A 24637-nucleotide genomic window follows, 5' to 3' on the forward strand; every position below is an offset into this window, starting at 1 on the left:
TTATTTGGAATACATTGCGTTATTAACTCGCATATTCTTGTTAGTCTTATTGCGCTATCCATATTTATCAAAAGGACTAATTATAAGCAAAGATGGATGGTGGATAGCAGTGAAATCTGGTACGCGCGTTTCGTCCTATTTGGGACTCGAAAATTAGATGTACCTGCATCTCAGAATTGATGTTCACTCTGGGAGTCGAACCCAGTACCGTTAGCTTCAAACGCCATCGCGTTATCCACTCAGCTACTGAGTCTTGATAGCCACTTTTTGAAGCGTAAGGTACTTGGTTCGAGTCCCAGAGTGAACATCAACTCTGAGATGCAGGTACATCCAGCTGACGGGTCTCAAATAGGACGAAACGTGCGTTCTGACTTCCACTGCTAGCCACTATCCATCTTTGCTTATAATGCTTGTAAATTAAGGCTATATCGAGGCAATACGCACAGGATGCATATATGCCAATAACAGACTGATCAATTGCAGTCCTAAACCTCAATGAGAAGATTCAAACAAACAATACCAAGTGAATTTAAAAGGACTAATTGTTTCGAAAAGTTTATAAGTTCAGTAAAGTTGTAGTAGTAAAACTTGATGTGATTAACTTTCTTAACATTTCTGTAATATTAGATGGGATAAACCACATTTACTATACGGAAATCTATTAGATTGGGTACGGTATTTGGTCGCATGGCAACCTGTAATTCTGGGTGTAGTTCATGTGCTTAACTCCATTTTAGGACTACAATAAACAGTACCGACTCTTACAAAATGCATGTTCTCAGATGTTCCTTCTTACAATTGAAACTTGTAAATCATATGGTGTTTTTTTTTTGTTGTATGAATAGAATTTGAAATAAAAGTTGTTTTTTTTTAAATTCATTTAAAGGTTATCAGAAAGGGTTTTGTGGAGATTTAGTATTTTCATAATTGAAGGCGTGAGTCAATTGAAGCTAGACCACCATGAAAAACCTGGAAGTACTGGTCTATCGGTTAAGTGCTCTGGCGCGACTGGTAGGTCCGGGGTTCGAAGCTCGCGAGTGCGCACTGCTGAAGAGTCTCATTTAAAGGTGTCAATTAATGGGTTTGCGAAAAAAATGCAGTTCATACTCATAGTTAGCGGTACGCAGTTGATATTTATTCGAGTAATTTTTTTCTAACAATGGTGCATAATTCGTTTAGACTTTCATCACTGTTCCACTGCTCAAGGCGCAATAAATAAGAAGCAGTTGTATTACCTAATAATATTCAAGGTCGGATTGTCTAGAAACTACGAATTGATTAAATCTCTACCTTTGGAGCTAAGCTCGAACCATAAATGTAAAATTAACTCTAAACATAAAAATCTTCATTCTAAACAAGAAATTTATACTGTACATATCAGCGACGATAAGTTTCTACATATAAGCAAGTAAACCAATATATATGTTCGTACAGTCTAATAAATAAGTTTGGAAGGGACTCCAGTATGTCTTCAAAAATCGTTCAATACGAATGTGAGACTAGTTTAACTCCTACTTTCGTTTAGAATACAGGTAGCAATACACACACCGAACGTGTTGCCATGAAAACGGTAATATTAAGTTATCTAAATGTACGATATTCTGAATATGATTATTTAGTACGGAAAACGTTACATCCACTTGTCACGTTAAAGTGGTGACTTTGAATTTATTTATTTGAACATATAAAAATTGGTACAAGGAAGCACCAGATAAATATGCGCAGCACAAATCTCATTTGATTTGTGTGAGGGCTGTGATACTGCCCAGGTGCCCAGACTGAACCAGGTGGTTTCCCTAGAGGGCCACACTCGGAGCCTTTGACCTAAAGGTCTGATCCATAAGGCAGTGGAGCATGATGAGGAGATACAGTCCCATGGTAGCCGGTCACTAACGATTGGTTCATACGCCATTTGTTCCATCAGGATACTGGAGCCCATGTGCACCATTGATTTAGAATCAGGGTTTTCCAACTCCCCTAAGTGGACTCTCCGTTTCCACCGACCCGATTAAACAGTCGGATATCCACATTTCTTCCTCGCAATTTTGTAAATAACATCCCCCCCACGAGAAGGCAGTGTGTTGGACTTCTCTGACAGTGGCTGTGTATGCGTGGTCATGTGAGAGCATTTCGATAGGGAGAGCGAATTCTCTCTACTCTCGGACGTACCAAGGCATTTGGGGGACTTTGAAATAAAATTTTATGGAGACTTTTCATCGAAAAATTAACTATATCAATTTAAATTTTGTTATATTGCATCAGACGAACTTTTGAAAATTGCCGAACTGATGAACCATTTCCAACTAACCAAGTAATTGATAGCCAGTCACAAGTAAACAAAATATCATCTGCTGTTTCTCGACCTGACTTTTTCGATTGTGAGATGAACGCGACTACATTATTTATTCACTAAACAAATACATTCAACCAATCTTATAAGGAACATTGCGACCATTTAAGATTAACAAAAAAAGTGGTTAGTTTATTTAGGTTCATGCACATCAAATAAAATGTTCTTCAATACAGTTTCTTCCAAATAATTACTTCAATGCAATGACGTTTTCGTATCAGGAAAGATTTCCATTATCAACTATTTCAGTAATATGCATACCATAAGTAATACAACTTTGACGAGGAATTATTAGTGATCATATCGCAGATAATATACTTCTATTAATTAACTTGGCGTTAGTTGTATGCAATTAACTCCAGGACGAAAAGCGAATGTCCGGTGCTTTAACCGGGTTGATGGACACAGCAAGTCCACCTAGGGGAGTTGGAAAACCCTCATTCCAAACCAATGGTGCACATGGGCTCTAGTATCCTGAGGAAAAACATAATGTATGAACCATTTGTTGGTCACCGGCTACCATGGGACTGCATCTCCTTAAGATGCTCCACTGTCTTGTGGATCAGACCCTTAGGTCAAAGGCTCCGGGTGTGGCCCCCTAAAAAAACCACCTGCTTCAGTTTAGGCACCTGGGCAGTATCACAGCTCCCACACAAATCAAATGAGATTTGTGTGGCGCATATGTATCTGGTGCCCCCTTTGTACTAATATTTATGTGTTTAAATAAGTAATCTTGTATAGATTTCTTGACAAAATGTTATTGCAATCAACGTTGAAACGTATATTTAAAAAAAGAGGTAACATTAATCATAGGAATGTTATAATCTCAACACAAAAAAGTAATCTCAAATATTTTGTACAAAATCATTATTGCCGTTTATAGAAAGGGGGGCGGTTAATTTTCACAATTCGTAGAACTAACAGGATCAACAGAGCATGACTGTTGAAATTTATCTAAATTTAAGTAAAATAAACAAACATCAGTATAATGATGATTACACTACTATTTAAAGTTTTATATTATAGATGGTATAAATTGTATTATTTAGATGTTGTTATATCCTAAAGAGATTTATGAATGGTAACTTCTGAGGACTATTTATGGACCAATGTAATATGTATATTTCCTATTCGGTTAAGGACTCTTGCTCGAGACTGGTAGGTCCTGGGTTCGAATCTCGCGAGTGCGGGATCGTGGATGCGCACTGCTGAAGAGTCCCATAATAGGACGAAACGGCCGTCCAGTGCTTCCAGGTTTTCCATGGTGGTCTAGCTTCAATTGACTCATGATTTCAACTATGAAAATACTAAATTCTCTACAAAACCCCCTCTATTCTATAATTGTTAAGTAACTAAACTATTCTTATTCGTGTCCCTCTTATTATAAGCTTTATTTTGACCTATAGACTATTATTATACGATTTACCATTCTTGAGTTATCCCCAGTCCATTAGTTACTGTTCCCCCTATTCACAGCCACATTTGGCTAAATCTTGTACACATGTTATTTTCCATTTTATTGGTTAGATGTGGTCACTTTGTTTGGTATATAAACCCAGTATGTTTGAGAATAATGATTCATATTGCAGAAGCTGTTATTGATGTTCTGGACTTAACTGGTTAGACTAGGCAGAAAGCAAGACTGATAAGTACTCAAAAGACTGCTTATACGGCTTTTGTGTATCATTGCTCTGATCGATAATTCACTGCTCCCTGATAAGCGGTTTTATAACGTCATATATTAACAGGGCACGCACTCACTCAATCGATATAACAGATGTTACTACTAAATGGTTTGAATTCTGGCACAAAGCAAACGTGCCATATATATATATATATACTACTATAAATACTACTTATTTCGCTATGTATTAATTGAAGTTTCCAAAATGATTGCCAAAATCAGTATATTAGGTTATAGAACATTATATGTAGGAAGAACATTTGAAGCAGTAAACCTGAAATCTACAGCTTAAAGTACACCAAGGAAATTATGATAACATGATTTCAGATTTTTTTACACATAATATGCCTTACTGCCCTGGTTTTGATAGAGTCTAATCTCCATTATGCCTGTACGTGACGTTGTCTGTTATTTTTTATTACGCTTCAAAACCATGATTTTCCAATTTGAGGTTGGCTGTTTATTTATCAATTAGGAAACAGAACTCACCTTTTGTGGTGGGTTTTTTATTACAGAGGGGTGAAGGAAGATCTTAATGCTTGGTGGAACGCTAGTATTGCGGCCTCCGAGTTTTCCGAATGCCCTGGTACAGCTGGGGGAGGAGTGTCCGCTCCTTCTTGAAGTGTTGTCATGTAGCAACGCATATATAGAAACGCACTGAAAAAAAAGTCCTACTCATTACCTTCACGTGGAGTTGTTGTTTACGAGATTAAGAGGACGAAAAGCGAATGTCCAGTGCTTAGATCGGGTTGGTGGATATGGAGCATACACCTAAGGGAGTTGGAAAGTCTGATTCCAAACTAACAGTCCACATGAACTCCAGGATCCTGAGAGATCAGATGGCATATAGACCGATTTTCGGTCCCAGACTGTCATGAGACTGCATCTCCTAACATCGCTCCACTAACTTGTGGATCAGATCTCTAGGTTAGAGGCTGAGTGGTGGTCTCCTAAGAAAACCTTCTGCTTTGGTTTAGGCAGTATTCTAGCCCACACATAAATGCAATGATATGTGTGGCGCAGATACATTTTGGTGTGCATTTATACCAATCTTTATGTGTTCAGATAAATAAATATTAATTCCCAAATAGATAAACACAACTTAACATCATACCGGTTGTCCTGTTTGTTGCATTTGAATATATCAGAGTACATATGTGCCTTAATATGGAATCTCGTAATTTGATAGACAATCTCCTCAGGATGGATTTTAAAGACTAAGCGCTTTGTTGTCATTTAAAATTCTCATAAATTAACTAAAACCTACTTTGAATAGATGTGAGATCTTTTGATTCCACAAATTCATCATCATCATCTGAATCACTGTGCGGACGAATTTCTATACCATCAACATCAGGTAGTGGATCATTTTCAGCTTCGTCATCATTACCAGCCAAATCCAAAAGCATTGGTCCATGTTTAGATGAGTGAGACTTACTAGATTTATCTGAATGCAAAACAAGCATGAGAATCTGATGAGTTATAACTTAAAAACAATCTTTGTTAAGTAGATTAAGAATATTAATAATTGAAAAAGGATACTAGTTCCATAATAATCTGATAAGGAATCAGTCAGTCAGTCACAACGTAGAACTTCGTACGTACGCACATCAGGTCGAGTTGCTACACCACATTAACACAGATATCCAGTTGTCGATTCAAATCTCATAGTGGTAGAATTAGTAAGAGTATAAGCAATAATCCGAAAGATTATGGTTTGAAGATGTTATTCAAGGCGTATAATACAATAAAATAAATTTCGAAAGAGAAAAAATATAGACATGGAGAACTCAGAAGATTAGAATTTGGCAGAACACAAAGAGTGGATGCACCTTCGCCATTGCAAACGATTTTGAGCCATGTCATTCAAGGTCTCTAACCATCGATTGCTATCATCTCGCGAATCCCAACCAGGTAATCTACACCTACCAATATGGCTCAGTCCACTTGTCAGTGACTTCATAGATTTGTGCCATGTTTTGGTCTGGCCGCCCCTAGCTTTTTTCTAACCTACTCCTACACCATAAAACATTGCACGTCGGGACAGTCGGTGGTTGGGCATACGTAACACGTGTCCCAGCCATCTCAACTGATGAAGTTCCATTGATTCACTAATCGATTTGCTATCTTTACCTAGTACCCGTTTCCTAACAACTGCATTGCTTACTCACTGGTCCCAGGATATACGAGCAATGTTTGGAAGACACCTATGATCGAATACTAGTAGCCTACAAATGTCCTCTACTCTTACCGATCATGTTTCACTGCCATAAAATAGGACGGAATGAACTGCTGCACAGTAAACCCGTCCTGTTCTTCCTAGACGGATATCTCGCCTACGCCATAAATGACGCAAGTTGGCGAAAGCTAGACGAGCCTTCTGTATCTGTGCTGAGATTTCGTCACACACCAGACCACAAGGGCTGATGAGACTCCCAAGATAAGTGAAGCTGTCAACACGCTCAACTACTTCACTCCCTATCATTAGTTCAGGTGTCGATGCAACCCAATCCTGAAGTAACATTTTGCACTTCGAGGGAGAGAATCGCATCCCGAACATGCCTGCATTGTTGCTTATAGTGGTCAGAATACTCTGCATTTTGTCAGCGTCTTCACCAAATAGAACTATGTCATCGGCGTATTTTAAGTCAACAAGTGAGTCTCCCGGTAATCTGATAAGGAATGAATAGTCTTACACACTAACTTAGTCATACAATTCTCAGGAAAAATGCATAATGATAAGATTTTATAGATTTTTATCACATTATTTGAATGGTACACCTATAACGCCAATTTAGATCCCTAAGTTACAATGTCGAACCATGTTTCACTGGAATTAATTAGTACATCGAGTTGTGTGCTAGAATCTTATACAGTATGTATAGTCCACTGCTTACTGCATAAAATCTGCTTTTTAGGATATATAATACCAACTTACCGCTTGGATTTTGCTTGTTTTTTTCTTGTTTAGCATACAAACTTGGAAGATTTATCTGTTAATGTATAAAAGATAATAAGATCTATCATATAGTGACAAACTTTTGGAAATTATGATACCTACTAGCTATGATGTAGATAAAAAGAAACAATTTTCTGCTTACCGGTATTCCTTCACTATGAAGTTAGATTTTAGACACCGAAACAAATTAAACCTTATCATCTCCGATAGGCACAAAAGCCATCTCATCGCAGTCGTAAACGGCTGCTTTATCGTTCCCATAGAAAGATGAACAGAGGCTTTGGAAGAGTAACAAGAGAGACTACATTATAGTATACAGCGGACACTATGAAATTCGGGTGGAAATACGAACACACAAGAAAAATGCTGCATAAAATCCAAGAGGGTCTATTACTATGTATTCAGAATAGTGGGATATCAATTTTTCTATCTTCGGAATATAAATAAGTAAATGAAAAGAAGAATACTACAATGACACTTCATCTAAACAGAAACACATATCAACTTAGAACCTGGGACAGATGTGTGTTGCCCCAACTTGGAATATCACATTAGCTTGATTGAAAGAATGTAGTATCAATGATCCATTAAATAACAATAATCTAAGTTGTCAGAAAAACTAAGCTTTGTCTTCGATGTATTAGAATCGCAATGACGTGTGTTTCTACCATTTCTAGTTCTCACTGTTCAGTTCGATTGGACAGCGCACAATCAACTGTCTGCGGAAATCTAACACAAGAGTCTGCTCTGCTTCTTAGCTTAATGCTGTTCCTACGCAATTAAGGCCACGAGAAGTAGCACTTGAGTCTCCAGGTACACAAAGGGTAAATCACTCTGGTCTTCCATATTGAATAGGTGGGTCAAATGAATGGCAAAACTTGGATTTCGTATCCAAGTTTAGGAGATACCGTATTTGTCAGTGGCGCGAGATTCTAGATTCCTAGCTTATGAAGCCTGTTTGACTTGACATGGGGCTCACACACTGAAAGTTCGAATAAGTAGTTTGGAGACGAAGAAGAAAACTTCATGGGTTCGAGTCGTCAAGATTGGTGCCGCACAGAAAAAAGACGAAGTTGTATAAGGGATGATGATAAGGACAGGAAAAATACTACGAAACAAGGAGGGAATTAAATAGTGAACAAGGCGAGTTTGGGATCTTCCATCTTGAGACTCCAAATAATGAAAATAGATCAAAGCGGGTTCTCAACACTGATCAGTAATAGTCATTTTACAACGTAACAGCTTGATAATACTTTAAAACATATAATTATCACCTATAAACACAAAATTATTTATGTAAGGAATTATCACAAACCTTAAAGTATTCTTCTTTGGCTTCATCAATCTCTTCCACAAACTTTGTCATGCCTTCACCAGTTATCGACGAGATACCACAACAACGCAAAGTACTATAGAATTCATCTAATACTAATGACATAGAATGAACCAGACTATTCATGTATGGTGATGTCCCAGGACAAGGATTATCACCTTCTAATTCAGACGGTCCATCAGTTGATTGATGATGACCAGCTAGAGCATCTTGAAATGTTTCAAAGTCCCTCATCCATTGGATAGCGAAATCACAGTCTATAATATCAGTCTTACAAAAAAAGTGGAAAAGATAAAATGCAAAAAATATGTTCAATTCATTATTTATACCTGAGTTCATAAGAATATTTTACGGAAATAACAATTACAATAGTAACTATTGGTAAACCCCTAAAATACACAATCCCATTTACATTCGGGAATTGGGTTGGACAGAAGTGTGACATAATTATACTTGATTCTGTAGGGAATCAACAGGATTTGATAGAACCAGATTTCATAAGTATGGATACCCATCAACATATATTTATTTATTTAAACACATAAATATTGGTACAAAGTGGCACCAGATATATATGCGCCACACACAAATCTCATTTGATTTGTGTGAGAGCTGTGATACTGACCAGGTGCCCAGACTGAAGCAGGTGATTTTCTTAAGGGGCCACACCCCGAGCCTTCGACCTAGAGGTCTGATCCACAAGTGGAGCATCGTAAGGAGATGCAATCCCATGGTAGCCGGTGACCAACGATTGATTCATACGCCATTTGTTCCCTCAGAATACTGGAGCCCATGTGAACCATTGGTTTGGAATGAGGGTTTTCCAACTCCTCTAGGTGGACCCTCCATATCCACCAACCCGGTTAAAGCGTCGGACATTCGCTTTTCGTCCTTTCAATTTCGAAAACAACAGTAGTGCCACGAGAAGGCAGTGAGTAGGACTTCCCTGGCAGAGGCTATATACGCGTGGCCATGTGAGAGCGTTTCGAGAGGGAGAGCAGACTCTCCCCACTCTCGGCCGTACCAGGGCATTCGGAGACACCCATCAACAAGACAAATGGGAACCTCCTGCATCAAATACATATTCACTTAGATATTTAAATCTGTATCGCTCAACGTTTTTTAACTTTCTACCTAATGCTTAATGTATTTGAAACTATTAAGTCCAACCTTGGCAGCATTGATATATCCAAGTCCGTTGTTATTTCTCCATGGAACTAATAGGTATACAATGTCCTAAAGTATTCTCTCAAACAAGAAGGATGGATTACTGGCTACGTTAACCTCTTTCAAATATATGATGATGAAACGGTTGAATGTTGTATTGTCATTTACGATATTAGCAGTTATATTGGATTCCGTCGTAAAATGTTTTTCATTAGTTAAATCTAAGAATTAGACCAATGCCTTAGTTATCATCTGATAATAAACTTTGTGATTTTTTTAAATGCAATCTGAACCAGTTACGTGACGATCTTATGTCTAAAATTAAGTGACAAATAAATCTATAAATGCTTAGTTCGATTATAATTAAGTTGACTTTATTGCTATATTAAGTAGGAGCAATTTTAAACATTTGCCAGCTAAAGAGCTCATAAATAATGACAGAAGACTTGTACATTTAACTCCGCCTGTAGCTTCTCCAGGGGCTACTGCCAGTCCCAAGCCCGGGTAAAGAAGCAGGGTTGGGCATGGGGTTAGCGACCCTATCCCGTAGAAAACCAACTCGCTAAAAAAACGCCAACCAGAAAAATGCTGGTCGGCGGCCTTTGCTCCATTGGGAGTAACAGGCGTAAGTAAGTAAACTTGTACATTCGACTTATCGTGCCCTTCTGTTACGAAACAGGGAAGCATTTGTTTCATCATGTTAGTTTTAATGAGGAGAATGGAGCATTTTTTTTAAAGTGAACGGACTAAATCTCCAACAATTCACTTCTGCATTTAGGAAGGACAGACTTAAACAATTCTCTTACACTTCGTTTTTCAGAAACTGATATATTATAGTGATTTGACGTTTGTAGGACATAGACAACACAGTTATTTTATTTGAAGACGAGAAAGCACTTTTCTGGGCGATACAAGTTAACCAGCATTCGTACTAATAGAAAGAAAAATGACTATTACTCATTTTCTGTAGTTCACCTAAATTACTCAATGCATGTCCACAATGCTAGATCATTATCAGTGAGTGGTATCCCAATAAACTAAATTTATGGCTTTTTAGGAAGTTTTTTTACTAGACTTTGAGATGAACTCACCTAAGTGAGATATAATAACACTATTCAAACATTTATACTAATGTAAGGAGGGGGAAATTGGTCTTGAGTACTGTTAGAGGTATGAGAGCAGTCACCCCTTCCTCGTTACCGTAGAAGAGTTGTTCTATAAGCATCTGAAAAGGAATTTCGGTTAGAGTTGGTCTTAGTGACTTGAGGGCGTGACCGCAGTGCTCAAAGAGCAACTGCTTGAGGCCGGTCACACACAACTATTTTGTAGGTAATTTTTGTGTTAGCTTCGCACTTGTTGGGACCTTACTGCCGGAGACGGATATCCGTGGGATATAGCGAGGTGTGCATTTTTAGGGTCGACCTTTTCTAACCCCAACCCTCCTTGTAGGAAGACAGCATTTCTGTTATGCTGGTTGTTTGAAAGAAACACCTTACTGCCGTCACACTTCTGTACAGTTGGCAGTATGACTTCGCCTTCGGACTTGGGTTCGCTGCTTTTGGTCTTACCATTCTTTAACCGACCTGCCTGGCATGGTAGGGCCTTGAGGGATGATCATTCCAGCCGGTATAACCCGAATGGTTCATCACGATAGGCAAGCCCGATCACCACGTCAAGGTAGCGGCAATGGTCGGGACTGAAGTAAGGGAGGACAGTCTGAACAGGTAGTGTCATTATTAGTAGTTGGATGTTAAAACCACTGAACTATATCTCCAATTAACAGGTCAGCCAAAGGAACATAAATAATAATGGGATTCATAGTTAACATTCATCAACTTATACCTTTTGGGGTTGCATTGAGAACTCTATACAAGAAGTTGTGTTATATGTAGCCGACAGGATTGGAGAACATTAAATTTTACTGCGCTAACATGACCTTATTGTCTAGTTAAATACATCGCTTGAATCAAATAGTCAGCTTAAATTATTCAAAGCGAAGAATGCGTTTCACGTTTCCAAAGCTGATTAATTCAATTTTTAGTTGTTGTACTGTAATGGAAGAATGTAGAATATTTTAAAGTTATCGGATAGTAGTATGAAAATAATTCTTTGGATCTACGAGCACTAGTTTGAATGTATAAAGATAATAATAGTAGTAGGGTGGATTAAAAAGAATGATGGGGTTTAAATGCTTTCACTTCCTATCCTACACTAAAAAGAAATTCTTCAGCATATCCGAAGACTTATTAAGCTGAGCTGTAACATACTCAGTAACTTATCATTTATAATCGATATAAGTTTTGTGAGTCAGTCAGTCAGTCTGTCACAACGTACAACTTCGTACGTAGGTACACCAGTTCAAGTTGCCATACCACATTAGCACAGAGATGAAGTTGTCGATTCAAATCCTATAGTGGTAGAAGTAGTAAGATTTTAAGTAGCAATGTGAAAGATTAGGGTTTGAAGATGTTATTCAAGGAGTATAATCCAGTGAAATAAATTTGAAAAGAAAATAAAGATAGGGACATGAAGAATTCAGAAGATTAGAATTTGGCAGAACACAAAGAGTGGATGCACCTTCGCCATTGCAAACGTTTTTGAGCCATGTCATTCAAAAGGATTTTATAGTTAACAAATGAAATCAAAGTAATATTTAATAAATAAAGAATCATAGTAATAGATACATAAAATGGGTCAAAAAGAGATTTTTAAAATCCAACAGCAATTATACAATGCTTACTTTATTGAGAACTAATATAAACGGAAGTTGCATTTTATACAACACACTGCAAGCATAGAGCATGTTAGACATGAATGTGATAGGATTGTGACTTCGTGGAGTATCCATTACGTAGATAATCAGAGTAGGAAAAGAATTGCCCTAAATATAAACACTTATTAACCAATATAAAATTCAACTTACTAATAGTTCTGTAATAATACTTCCTGAAGCAGACCATGTAAACACTTCGATTTGTCCAGGCGTATCAATTATTACATAGGAATACTTTCCGGAGTTGTTGTTAATTATATCCACAACTTTATGAAATTGTGAAGCGAAAAAATTCAACGATGTCATAATAGCTCCATTTGGTCCATAACCATATTGTTTCATAACCTCTTTAAACTTGACAGTATCGCGAATATCTTTAAACATTACCAGTAAACTGAGACTTACCAATGTTAGGATTGTACGGAATATGATGGACTGCTGGGTCTAAATTAATTGTATACGACGAATTTGATGAAACTGTTAAATACTCATTTAGCTTCTTTACAAATGTCGTTTTGCCTGAGCCAGCCATACCAAGGACAATTAGACAAATCGGTTTAGTTCGTAAATCTTGCTCAAGCTGATTCATAATTCTTGAGAGGATGATTAAAGTGAAAATAATAGGATCAAGGAAGAATTAGTGATGTGATAATACTGTCAATGATGAACACGGATTGGTAATATCAATAGACTGAACATCCTTACAGACTAGTGTAAAAAGTATTCTGGTGAATTCAACTATTAAGGATTTTAGTACAGTCTTCGATAAGGTACTTCACATGAGTCTTAGAATGAACCAGCAAAGCTTCAGTGTTGACTGTTATGGATTGGACCAATCATTTTCCCAGTGACTGGAAACAACATGCGAAGGCATTGATCGATAATTTTAAATTACCATATACAGATTCGTAAACACGGCTTTGAGCCACACTCTAAGTGTGAGGGTCAGAGAAACTATCCAGTAGTCCAAACGGAAAAAAGGCGTGGAGTTTGAAGCCACAACATAGTGGCTGGAAGTCGAACGACTCAACCACTGAGAGTGGACACCATCTTGACATCATGCAAAACTGCAAACAATGAAGCTTTCGGAGAACAATAAGCCATTTACCCTTTTAATATAACGTAAACGCTCTACACAAAGTAGCACGAGTTCAAAAAGCAATAAACTATCCCCTGTTTTAAATTATTTATTTTGTGTTACGTTTATTTTACCGAGGGCTTAGATTCAAACCCACAATTAACGGTTTTAGATATATTTGGGTTTGTAAAGTGTTTTTTATACATCGGTTACCTCGACAATCACTAGCTGAAGTTTCTTTCTGGTACACATTTATGTATTTATAATTAGCTTAATTGCTGTTTCGGCATCAAAAATTTCAAGGTAGCAAATTAATTGATCAGAGCTAGCAACTTCAAGTGGATGTTTCGACAGCCACCTACCGTCAATTAGTTTACAATGTACATTAATACAATGTATCACAAAACCGACATATTTTAACTTAAAAAAGAGCCACCAGTGCTGGACCTTGTCTCCACTGATCATTAGTATTTATTTATTTGAACACATAAACATTGGTTCAAGGGGGCACCAAATAGATATGCGCCACAAAATAACAATGAGGTAAGTAGCAGTCATCATTGGTTTGTGTGAGGGCTGTGATACTGCCCGAGTGTCCAAACCGAATCGAGTGGTTTTCTTAGGGGGCCACATCCGGAGCCTTCGACCTAAAGTTCTAATCCACAAAGTAGTGGAGCAAAGTTAGGAGAAGTCCCATGGTAGCCGGTCACCAACGATAGGTTCATACGCCATTTGTTCCCTCAGGATCCTAGAGCTTGTGTGTACCATTGGTTTGGAATCAGGGTTTTCCAAATCCTCTAGGTCGATCCTCCATATTCACGAACCCGGTTTAAGCACTGAACATTCGCCTTTATTTATCCTAATTCCGTAAACAACACCCCCACCACGAGAAGGCAGTGAGTTGGACTTCTCTGTCAGTGACTGTATATGCGTGGTCATGTGAGAGCATTTTGACAGGGAGAGCGAATTCTCTCTACCCTCGGACGTACCAGAGCATTTTGGGGCCCACTCACCATTATAATTTAACGAAAATTTAGCTCCTATCCTGTAGAGAACAGTGATCAAATTGCATTGTATTTCAGGCTTAGAAAACATTACACCATATGAACCTGTTCTACCCCATCTCAATATCTGGCGGGCAAACATTCAAGGAGTCATGCTATCGCAAAAATTGGTTAGTTAGTATAAATAATTAGACTGGACATGATGGGATAAGTTCAAAGCCATACTATAAGATGTGACAAAATCATTTGCCACATCTTAAAATACATATAAGCTATCATATCTATCTCCATGGATTGATAAGGAAATTCGATAGTTACTGCGGTGTAGAAAACTTTTGTGATTCATTTTTAAAAGAACGACCACGAATCATTCAAGTGTGGGCACCGAAAGATCTGGAGTATGTGTAAAACGGTTATCTCTAAAACTCTCATTTCTTATGAAATGTAGTTGGCACACGATAACTACTCGCGTATAACGAATTTTCCCGTATATTGACAGGAGGACAAAGCAGTGATAGGATTTGTCCCTGTTGCACGAGAGTCAAGACGCACTAACTGGACCGGATATGATCAGAGTTGGTTTATTAAACCGTTTCAATGAGTACTACTCCGAAGATGTTGTCAATACTTCTCATAACCTCACTGTTAAGACGAACAAGGGGTCGTTGCTTGCAACTAAGATAGCCGTTTTTACCTAGTAGCCTTAAAAATGATAAGTCCCCAGCCCCTGGCAGATTATATTTACAATTGATGTCATCCCTCCGGGACATAACTTCAAAACCACTTACAACGTCATTTAACATATCCCTTATCCAAACTCAATTCCCTATGAATTTGAGATCCTACAATTAGCCCTGTATTTAAGTATGGAAAGAAACACATTGTATTTAACTACTGACCTGTTAGTGTAACGGCGAGACTAAACTATACTATAGTCTCGCCGCAGCTTAAGATAGTGGTTTGTCTGTCGATGTGATATTTATGGATTTCAGAAAGATACCTGATAAGGCATTTCAATTAGGTCTTACGAAGCTCTCTCAATTTTAAGGAAAATTTTATCCAATTTTTGGGAAGCGCCAAGGAGAAACTTTGAGGAAATGAGACTAAAAATCCCCAAATTTTCCCCTGGTTTGGGGTGTACCATGAAATTTCCCCAAAATTTCGAAGCTTCTTGGGAGTTCTCGGTTTTTGAGTTATAACTAGGGTTTAAAAGCCGAGATAAATTAATCTCAGAGTGCGATCCCGTTTTCAAAAAGACAGTTTCAGTTTGGAAAGGACAGGAGGCTTGATGGCCTGTGTTAGACCTGGCAATAATGGTCTCTCAGCTGATCCAACTTTTTTTTGAAGGAGTCGACCGATGGAGCCTCAACCACGTGCTGAGGTAATGAATTCCACTCGTTGATTATTCGATGGGAAAGTCGGTAGTCAGCTGACAAGTAATTCGTTCTGGGCTTGTGAACTTTTTTGGAGTGTCCTCGTAGATTTTCTGTTTTGGAAGACAAGAAAAATGAGGGCATACCAGGTGCAAATTTGTCATTAAGCAATTTGAAAACTGTAATCAAGTCGCCTCTGATTCTTCTATATGACAGCGGGAATAGGTTTAGCTTGGTCAGTCTAGTACCATACGAGAGCTTCGCTATTCCGGGAATTAGCCTAGTTGCTGTTCTCTGAACCCTTTCCAAGAGTTCAATGTCTTTTTTTAGGCAGGGGCTAGCTGCTTGTATGCAGTACTCAAGTTTAGGGCATACGAACACTGTATACAAAGTCAGAAACGTTTTAGCGTCAAGATGCTTAAAAGCCCTGCGTATGGACCATAAAGTCCTAAAACCTTTGGTGGCTATTGCACGGCAGTGTGCAGTAGTCTTTAAGTCTTGACTAACGATGACGCCTAAGCCATTGTGTGCCTGGGCAATAGGTAACTCAGTGTTATTCATCGTGTATGTATCTGTACCCTGGTGGCTAATATGCATCACAATACACTTGGAAGTGTTTATCGGCAATTGCCAGGTTTGGGACCATTCAGATAATCTCTCCAGGTCATTTTGATGTTCTAAGCTATCGCCCTTGCTTTGTATCGCTCTCCATATCTTGACATCATCAGCATAGAGTAAGACCGATGACGATAGTAGACGAGGGAGGTCATTTACGTACAGGAGGAATAACACTGACGAAGATTTCTTTTTTTTTATTTGTATGTAGCCAACTGCAGGAACACCCTGACCGAATAACTGCCATCAACCCACTAGTGAACACATTAAAAACAAAATGGATCACCAATAGAATACAGGCTGCAAGGATTAACGGCGGGACTAAATGAGGGTTATAAACCTGTGTGAAGAATTCAAATTATGATTTACATTCTTGGTTAAGGTTAGGAATTATACTTAGGGTTTTCATCACGAACTGACATCAACTATAATGCCAAAACTCTATTTATAGAAATGTATAGTTGAATTTTGCGCCAAAATCTTATGATCACTTCTCTTGTAGATGCTTAATTATCATGTTTTCTCTAAAATCTGTTGTAAACCGACCGTACGTAAGCGTCAGGTACCGAATTTAGCGCCGTGACCTTGAAAGCCCGCGAAAGCTTTTGATTGGCTCGTCCATGTTCTTTAGTCTCGCCGGATTAACCCAGGTCAACCAACCTACTAATCTTATCACTGCCCAATAAACAAATAACGGTGAAATTAAGGAGAGGTTTAGAACTTTGGGGAAACGAGGGCGAAAATTTGGTTGTTCTTCTATGATGTCGACTATTTAGGCGAAATCTCTCTGAGAGGAGGAAAAATTGTAGACCATGATCAAGATCAAACCTCGTGAAGTCTGAAAATTGAAATGTCCCGGTTTGGAAAGGACAGGAGGCTAGGTGGCCTGTGATAGTCTTAGCAATGGTGTTCTTATAGTCGATCTAATTTTTTTGGAAACCGCAGACAGATGGAGCTTTGATCACGTGTTGAGATAATGGATTCAATTCGTTTACGATTCGATAGGAAAGGAATGAGATGATAAAAATTATCCAGCTTGACAAATAACCGAAAATTAGAGAGACCAAATGTACGCATATTGGTGCAAATAATCAGCGATTTCCAAAGCAAATGTTATCTTCAGCTTACCTTCGGCACAGTAGGTAACTGTACTCAAATCTCCCACTCCCCTTGTCCCCACGACCTTGAGCTCCAGATAAACGGCGGGTATTCCGTATAACAAGGGCATATTTGGCGTCCAAGGTCGTTGTAGACGACAGGTAATCGAATTCGAGTGTACTCGTAATGTTTGCGGGCTTTACCTTCCTAGTTACTAAATTCGTGTAGATTTCATCTATTGAGTCGGACTTTAGTTTCTGCTTTTTGTTCTTCCATATTTTATTGCAGGTTTGTTTTTCAGGTACTGCCGTCTTAGCAACACCTTACTCATGCAACAAGAAAACATGGAAAATATTGGAATTCTTTTTGCTGCATATGTCATTACTTTGGTTCTCATCTGTCCTTACACAAAAGTAGAGGAAAGCTTCGGCATGCAAGCCTCACACGACTTGCTCTATTTGCGAACTAACATATCTATGGTGTGTTTACAAGATATTTTCTACGTTGAAATCACAGTACGATCATAACTATTTTCCAGGTGTTGTACCGAGGTCGTTCCTGGGTTGCTTGTCTGTTGTCTGGATTGTATCGCCGCTAGTCTACGTAAACACTTTGTTAGGAATGCATAGGTTCATTTCCCAGTACATTGGTAGTACATATTGCTAATCTTATTGCCTAGTTAGAATATGCTTAGGATTAATAATGGCCCTGAGCATGATCAATTTCGCACATTGCGTGAAGAAAGTCTTCGGAAAACATGTATGCATACGTCTTCTTATAATCTGCTGCAGTCAGTTCCACTTGGCGTTTTATGCCTCACGAACGCTACCGAACACATATGCTTTCATACTTGGTACGTTTTATTGTCAAATTTGTTTCTCGTTCAGATGTTTAAGACAGGCGTAGAGAATTATTTCTTTTCAGTTAGTTCCTCATCAAGACTAGACTGTGTACGTTTTACAATTAAGAATAAAATTGATACTGAATAAATGGTCGTCGTTCAGTTCAAAAATGTATCAGTATTTTCTCTGGAAACACCAGTCATTTAGAAACAATGGATAGAAAATCAAATCTAAAGTTAGGATTACTAACTACGTAATCTTTAGGCTTGATTTCGCATCTGTTGAGTTTTTATACGATTGTTGCTTCTAGAGAAAACACTGATAGATTTTTGGATTGCCCAGCAATCATTTATTTGATATTGTTTTCATTCTCAAGTATAAAACTCAACCGCAAGTACCTGCTGAATGAGTTTATGGTGAACTTTTGTCAAAACGAATAACGTCAGATAATATTTTTCAGCCTTGTCCACTTTCCCCATTTTCTTATAGATTTATCATACACATTCTTTCAGAAATAATGCTCTAATCTATTTTTTTCAGGGACTGATGTACCACGACACTCATTAGTTAACTTGGGATGCATATATACTATAGTTTACTTAGTAAAGATTGAGAACACTCATTTCTATCGCATAAAGTATCCATCAAAACATGTTTGTGGTTCGTTTATCACCGTCTAAATCAGCGAAATCTAACATATTGAGTTTACGCACTAATTACGAGTTATGATGAATATAAATCGTCTTCTAATGTCAAATTAAATCACGTTTCTATCTTGTGCTTAGTAAGGATCGCATTAGTTAATCTTCATGATATTGAACATGTTTCTAAAGATGATTGTTTTGGTTTATTTGTATTGATTGAGTTGAATCTTCTTATTGATGTTTTTAGGTTTGCAATTAATCAGTCTCTGATTGACATATGTACATCCTGTGCGGATTGCCTCAATGTTGTCTTAAGCCAGAAGCATTATAAGCAGAGATGGATGGTGGCTATCAGTGGAATCCAGGACATGCGTCCCGTCTTATTTGGGACTCGTCAGCCGGATTTACCTGTATCTTAGATTAAATGTTCGCTTTGAGACTCGAACTCAGGGATAACCACCACTCATCTGTGCCTATAATTATTTTGGTTGCTTGTGTAGCGGTCTAGAACTCCAATTTGTTAGTATCGGGAAAGCTACGAGTTTTTTCTTTACTTATTTGGTAAAAGGTGAATATGAACTTTTTAAACCAATTTTAGTTCAAACTTCTCGGTATAGCCTAGAACTTTATGATTATTGTGTTCTAATTTTTACAGTTAGTGTGGCTAATTAGAGAACTAGATTATTTCAAAATGATTTAATGTCCCTGGGATTAATGAAAGAAAAGGAGCATCAAACTACCGTCTCAATTTATTCTATAACTCTTCAGTACTACTCATAATTGGCATTTTATAAAGTTATATCTAAAACATTTAGAACATGTCAAACTTTTGTTTTCAATTTAATAGTTAGCACCCTCCAGTTCAAGATGCTTCATGGTGTATTTTTGTCACCTTCCTTCAATGGAATTTGTTACTATTGGTTTGCTTGGCTTCATGGATATTGTGTTCGCTTATTGTTAAATGAAATTTAACAGAAAGTGTGTTAGTCATTGTGATTTCGACTTTGTTCATCATATAGAGCTGTAGTTAACTGGTTTTAGTATTAAACTTAAATCATTAGAGCCCTAACTTGAAACATTCCAAGTCCAATTTGCTTACAGCATTCGGTTAGGATAATTAACTGTCACACAATGAACTCAGCGCACAATCCATTGTAAATGGGTTATTTAACTAAAATATTAGTAGTAACTAAAAATATATATGTTTATGAATCCTCCTTCTTTTTTAGTCTTGTATTCGTTGGGTCATTTGATCACTCGCAATGAAACCAAATTTGTTGCATCAGCTGGGATTGCAATTCTTGTGTTCCGTAGTGAATTAATTTTGCTATTTGGCCCATGTCTTTTATATGGGCTGTTCACTGGATCTGTTAAACTTCGACTGAAACTGCTAAAGACAATCATTGCAACTACTATCATCAGTATCGGTATGTGTTTGAATTGTAATTTATCAATGCTTTCTAAATTTTCCTTACAGGGTCTAGTGTTTTAATCGATTCTCTACTATGGGGTAGACTAATCTGGCCAGAATTTGAAGTATTTTATTTCAATACAATTTTAAATAAAAGTGGACAATGGGGAGTATCCTTTTGTTTTGATCAAGTTTTGGCTTTTATCTATAATATTGACCATTTTTAAAATCAGAATTGATATTTATCAGAAGGAGCCTTCGTAGAGATTTTGGTAATTTTATAGATGAGATCATGAGTCAATTGAAGCTAGATCACCATGGGAAACCTGCAAGCACTGGACGGCCGTTTCGTACTATTGTGGGACCCCTCAGCAGTACGCATCCACGATCCCGCCTCGTGAGATTCGAACCCACTTTTAATTAATTTGATTACCCATAAGAAAACTGAAAATAACACTTTATCTGATATTTTAGAGATTGATCTCTTACCTAAAGATATTCATCAGGTTGAAGCAAGTAGATAACCCCTCCATTTAGTAAGGTCTACTCTTCTAATCATTCTAAGTAACCATGAAAATAACACGACTGCATAGCAGAGTTATTAAGATACTATGAGATTATAGTTAGTGATCAAAATAGATTACAACCATATTATTTTCTAGTCAGATTGTGGATTTATTCACTTTAACCTTTTTTCTAGCCTTAATTGTACGTAGACAAAGTCAAGACTTATTTATTTAAACACATACATATTGATACAAAAGGACACCAGATACATATGCGCCACACAAAATAATGAGAATGGGAGGAGAAAGGGGAAAGATGCGTATATATAGAAGAAGAAAAAAGGATGAAAAGAAAGAGAAGTGTAATTATGAGGGGAACTGAAATGTACAACCAGAAGAACTCTCTCAGTTAAGAAAGTTATAACCACTCTTTATGAAGAAAGTAAAAGAAGGTTTCAGCAGGATCGCCACTGGCTTCTATTCCGAGCCGTATCTGATAACGTCTCTAGCCACTGTGTTGCACCATCCAGGGAGTCGTGAAGGACCAACAGAAGCTAGCCCTTTGCAGCTTTCTTTCATACCACGACACCATGTCATACACTGACCACCTCTCCGCTTTTTCTAACCAGTCCCAGAGTCGGCAAATAACGCACGACGTGGAATTCTCTGGGACGACATTCGTAGAACATTTCCAAGCCACCGAAGTCGGTGACAAAGTCAAGAACTAACCCCGCGTAAAGTCACTCTTCAACAATTTCAGATTTTTCTGATTGGACAACGTACATAAGTTGTGTTTTTTTCTCTGTGGATTCTTATTGATCAAATGCTATATTCTGAATATGTATTCTTTAGATATATCCATTTCATTGGTATTTCACATCTGCATTACCAAAATCACTTTTATCCACTTATATATTATTATTTATATGGATTCTCTTAATACCTTTGCCAAAGATTTTTGGTTACCAACATAATATAATCTATTTAAAGTCTACTGGATTACTGTTGGTTGGTTTTACATTCGTTGGCTTATATTCTTTCTTACCTCATAAAGAATTACGCTTTATTATTTATGTATTACCTGTATTCAATTTGGCGGCAGCAGAGATTTGGGTTTATTTGTGAGTTGTTTGTTTATCTTTTACAATATTTATGTAGATAATTTGGACATCTTCCAAAAACGTAGAATAAAGTGTATTATGGAAAATATAATTTTTTTAAAAAAAAACCTAATTATGAGCTAATATTTAAATAGGTATCAGTGCCAAGGTTGGACTTGATAGTACCAGGAAAGTCCTACTCACTGCCTTCTCGTGGCATTACTGTTGTTTATGAAATTGAGAGGACGAAAAGCGAATGTCTGGCGCTCTAACAGGGTTGGTGGACACGGAAAGTCCGCCTAGGGGAGTTAGAAAACCCTGCTCCTCGCGAGTCAATCGTCCTCGGGTTTTAAACAACCTACGAAGAATGATAGAAGCCAATAGTTTGGACGCAATCAGAAGTAGACTTATCCCCCGGTAGTTATTGCAGGAACAACGTGAACCCTTTTTAAAGATAGGGACGACTATTGACTCATTCCATGATGTTGGAACACTTTCTTTCTCCCAAACCTTTGCAAACAACACAGTCAGTTCCTTAGCCAGAAAGTCACCACCATCTTTAAAAAGAGCCGGAGGTAAGTCATCTGGGCCAGGTGATTTGTAACGTTTCAAGAGTTGGAGTTCCTTGCGGACTTCCGCCTCGTTTGGTGGATCAGTCGTCACCGGCCATGGGAGGCAGGACAAACTGGTTGATGTTGCCGGAGCAGCAGGCCAGTTGAACTGCCCTTCGAAAAATTCCGCCCATCGTCCAAGACGTCGAGAGATGTTAGTGATTGGCATCCCATCATCCTCGTAGATTGTTTCACTCACACCAGACTTCTTGCTGCCAGTGGCTCGGATGAGTTGGAAGAGCTTCTGGCAGTTACCAGATGCAGCTGCTGCTTCCATCTCATTAGCATGCTCCGACCACCAGGCTTCTGGGTCCTTACGCAAGCTTTGCCCAATTTCATTACGTAACAGCCTTCGTTTGTGGTCAAACTCACGGTCACCCGGAGTAGACCGGCGGGCTTCCATCAGTTGTAAGGAGCCAGAAGAAACCCAGTGCTTGTAAGCGGGACGTTTCGCGAAGCCGCAAGCGGCTTTACTCGCCATTTTCATGGCGTCGTGAAGATGCAACCAATGCTCATCTATACTTTTCGGTGGGACGGTAGCTAGCCTAGAAGCTAGCTCCGTTCGATACTTACTTGCAACAGATGTTGCAGCCAGTTTACTAACATCGATCCGTTGGTGGTGGTCAATCCTTCGGCCACTGAAAAGTAAGGTGAGATTGGCGCAGACCAGGGCATGATCAGACTCCAGATAAGTACTCCAAAAGGAGCGGCAGTCTTGTACATAACACGCCAGCGGTAGCTGATCGCGATGTGATCAATTTGAGTCCAGGCTTGGGATGCAGAGGGAGGACGCCAGGTAGCACACCGGCGATGACTGTGCCGGAAGTTAGTGCTGGCCAGAAACAGGTTGTGGTCTGTGCACAGTTGCAGCAAACGGTCCCCGTTATCTGTCCTGCGACCAACAAGTCCCCATCGGCCACCTAGACGACTCTCTTATGTGCCTAGACGCCCGACCTGTGCATTCAAGTCTCCGGCTAATACTACAATATCTGTCGAACGCGCTTTCTGGAGAAGAACTGTTAACTGATGGTAGAACTCATGGTTGATTGCATCCGGGCTGCAATCTGTCGGGGCATAGGCGGAGATGACGAAAAGACACCGTTTCTCACGCCGGTTTCTTCTCACTTTGATGGAACTTTCTAATCTAACAGCACATAACCGACTGTTAATGAGGATCCAGTCGATTAGTGCTACCTGAGCTCTAGCGCTTAGTGCGACACCAACGCCAGCAAGACCAGACGAAGATGTCACAGAGTCCCCGGATAAGCGCACGTGAAACAAGCTTTTCGAGGCGACAGATGGAGAACGAATTTGTTATACTTCACTAGAGTCTTGAATACGGGTCTCGGATAGACAACAAACGTCAACATTAAGACCTTCCAAAGACATAGTCAGCCCTATCTGTTGTCTGATCTGCATTAGTGTGCGAACGTTGAAGGAAGCCAGCTTGAACGGTGTACGTGGTTTCAGAAAGACTGCTTCAGTATTCGTAATCGGTGGAAGCATTCACTTTCAACTAGACAGTGACTGGAGATCGTTTAGATAGGACAGATTTTCCACCAAGACCGAGCTGCTGCATAAGTTAAAAAGTAAGGTTATACAAATTGGGGATAAAAGGGGGTGAAAAAGCGACGTAGTAAATAATAATAATAATGGTAATAATAATAATAGTGTAAATTGTCTTGCTTCTAATATGAGCGAAAATAGTATCGTCAATAGAATTCATCATTTCATTTATTTGTGAATCGCATGTGTACTGATGATTTGGAATCAGAGTTTTTCAACTTTGTTAAGTGTATACTCTATATCCACGAACCGTGTTTAAGCACTGGATATTCGCTTTTTGTCCTTTTCATTTCGTAATTAACAACTTTGCGAGGAGAAGGTAGTGATTAGAAAAACCCTGATTCCAAATCAATAGCGCACATAGGCTCCAGTATCCTGGTGTATGTTTGTCAATATCCCAATGAGTAGAAAAATTAAATTTTCTGATGTTTCGTCACTCAGTGTAAGCACCTTCTTCAGAGAATTTTTTTCTTTTTTTTATTTTAGAGAAAGACCATTGAAGGGAACATATTTGAATTTCATT

At 38.4% G+C, this 24637-nt stretch overlaps 3 protein-coding genes across 4 annotated transcripts in view; 2 read left to right on the forward strand and 1 right to left on the reverse strand.

The window, feature by feature from the left end:
• Positions 1 to 851, forward strand: part of Smp_161580 (hypothetical protein) — a gene marked incomplete at its 5' end in the record, with an annotated part of 11408 nt that extends 10557 nt beyond the window's left edge. The window contains one exon of the mRNA XM_018791386.1: positions 628 to 851. Within this exon, the coding sequence (XP_018645444.1) occupies positions 628 to 748 (121 nt within the window). The 3' untranslated portion in view covers positions 749 to 851. The remainder of the gene's footprint in view (positions 1 to 627) is intronic.
• Positions 852 to 3117: 2266 nt separating this feature from the next.
• Positions 3118 to 17519, reverse strand: Smp_072790.1 (xpa-binding protein 1 (mbdin), putative; the record flags this gene model as incomplete). 2 transcript variants are annotated; one of them, XM_018791387.1, is made up of 8 exons in its annotated part: positions 17465 to 17519; positions 12672 to 12859; positions 12417 to 12640; positions 12234 to 12374; positions 8309 to 8596; positions 6973 to 7027; positions 5302 to 5481; positions 3118 to 3304 (listed from the first exon to the last, which is right to left on the reverse strand). In XM_018791387.1, exons 2-8 carry the CDS (start codon positions 12853 to 12855, stop codon positions 3246 to 3248), a joined length of 1131 nt encoding a protein of 376 aa, XP_018645446.1. In that variant the 5' UTR covers positions 12856 to 12859; positions 17465 to 17519. The 2 variants fall into 2 exon arrangements, with proteins under 2 accessions (XP_018645446.1, XP_018645445.1); XM_018791389.1 differs by having other exon boundaries at positions 3246 to 3304; positions 12417 to 12859.
• Positions 17520 to 17778: 259 nt separating this feature from the next.
• Positions 17779 to 24637, forward strand: part of Smp_161590 (glycosyltransferase, putative) — a gene marked incomplete at its 5' end in the record, with an annotated part of 13743 nt that continues 6884 nt past the window's right edge. The window contains 7 exons of the mRNA XM_018791390.1: positions 17779 to 17913; positions 17951 to 18083; positions 18114 to 18287; positions 20150 to 20347; positions 20398 to 20501; positions 21690 to 21958; positions 24601 to 24637. The exon at positions 24601 to 24637 is cut by the window's right edge and continues 184 nt beyond it. Coding sequence (XP_018645447.1) covers positions 17779 to 17913; positions 17951 to 18083; positions 18114 to 18287; positions 20150 to 20347; positions 20398 to 20501; positions 21690 to 21958; positions 24601 to 24637 — 1050 coding nt within the window. The remainder of the gene's footprint in view (positions 17914 to 17950; positions 18084 to 18113; positions 18288 to 20149; positions 20348 to 20397; positions 20502 to 21689; positions 21959 to 24600) is intronic.

This window comes from Schistosoma mansoni (genome assembly GCF_000237925.1).
Source record: "Schistosoma mansoni, WGS project CABG00000000 data, chromosome 3 unplaced supercontig 0077, strain Puerto Rico, whole genome shotgun sequence".
Lineage (NCBI taxonomy): Eukaryota > Metazoa > Platyhelminthes > Trematoda > Strigeidida > Schistosomatidae > Schistosoma > Schistosoma mansoni.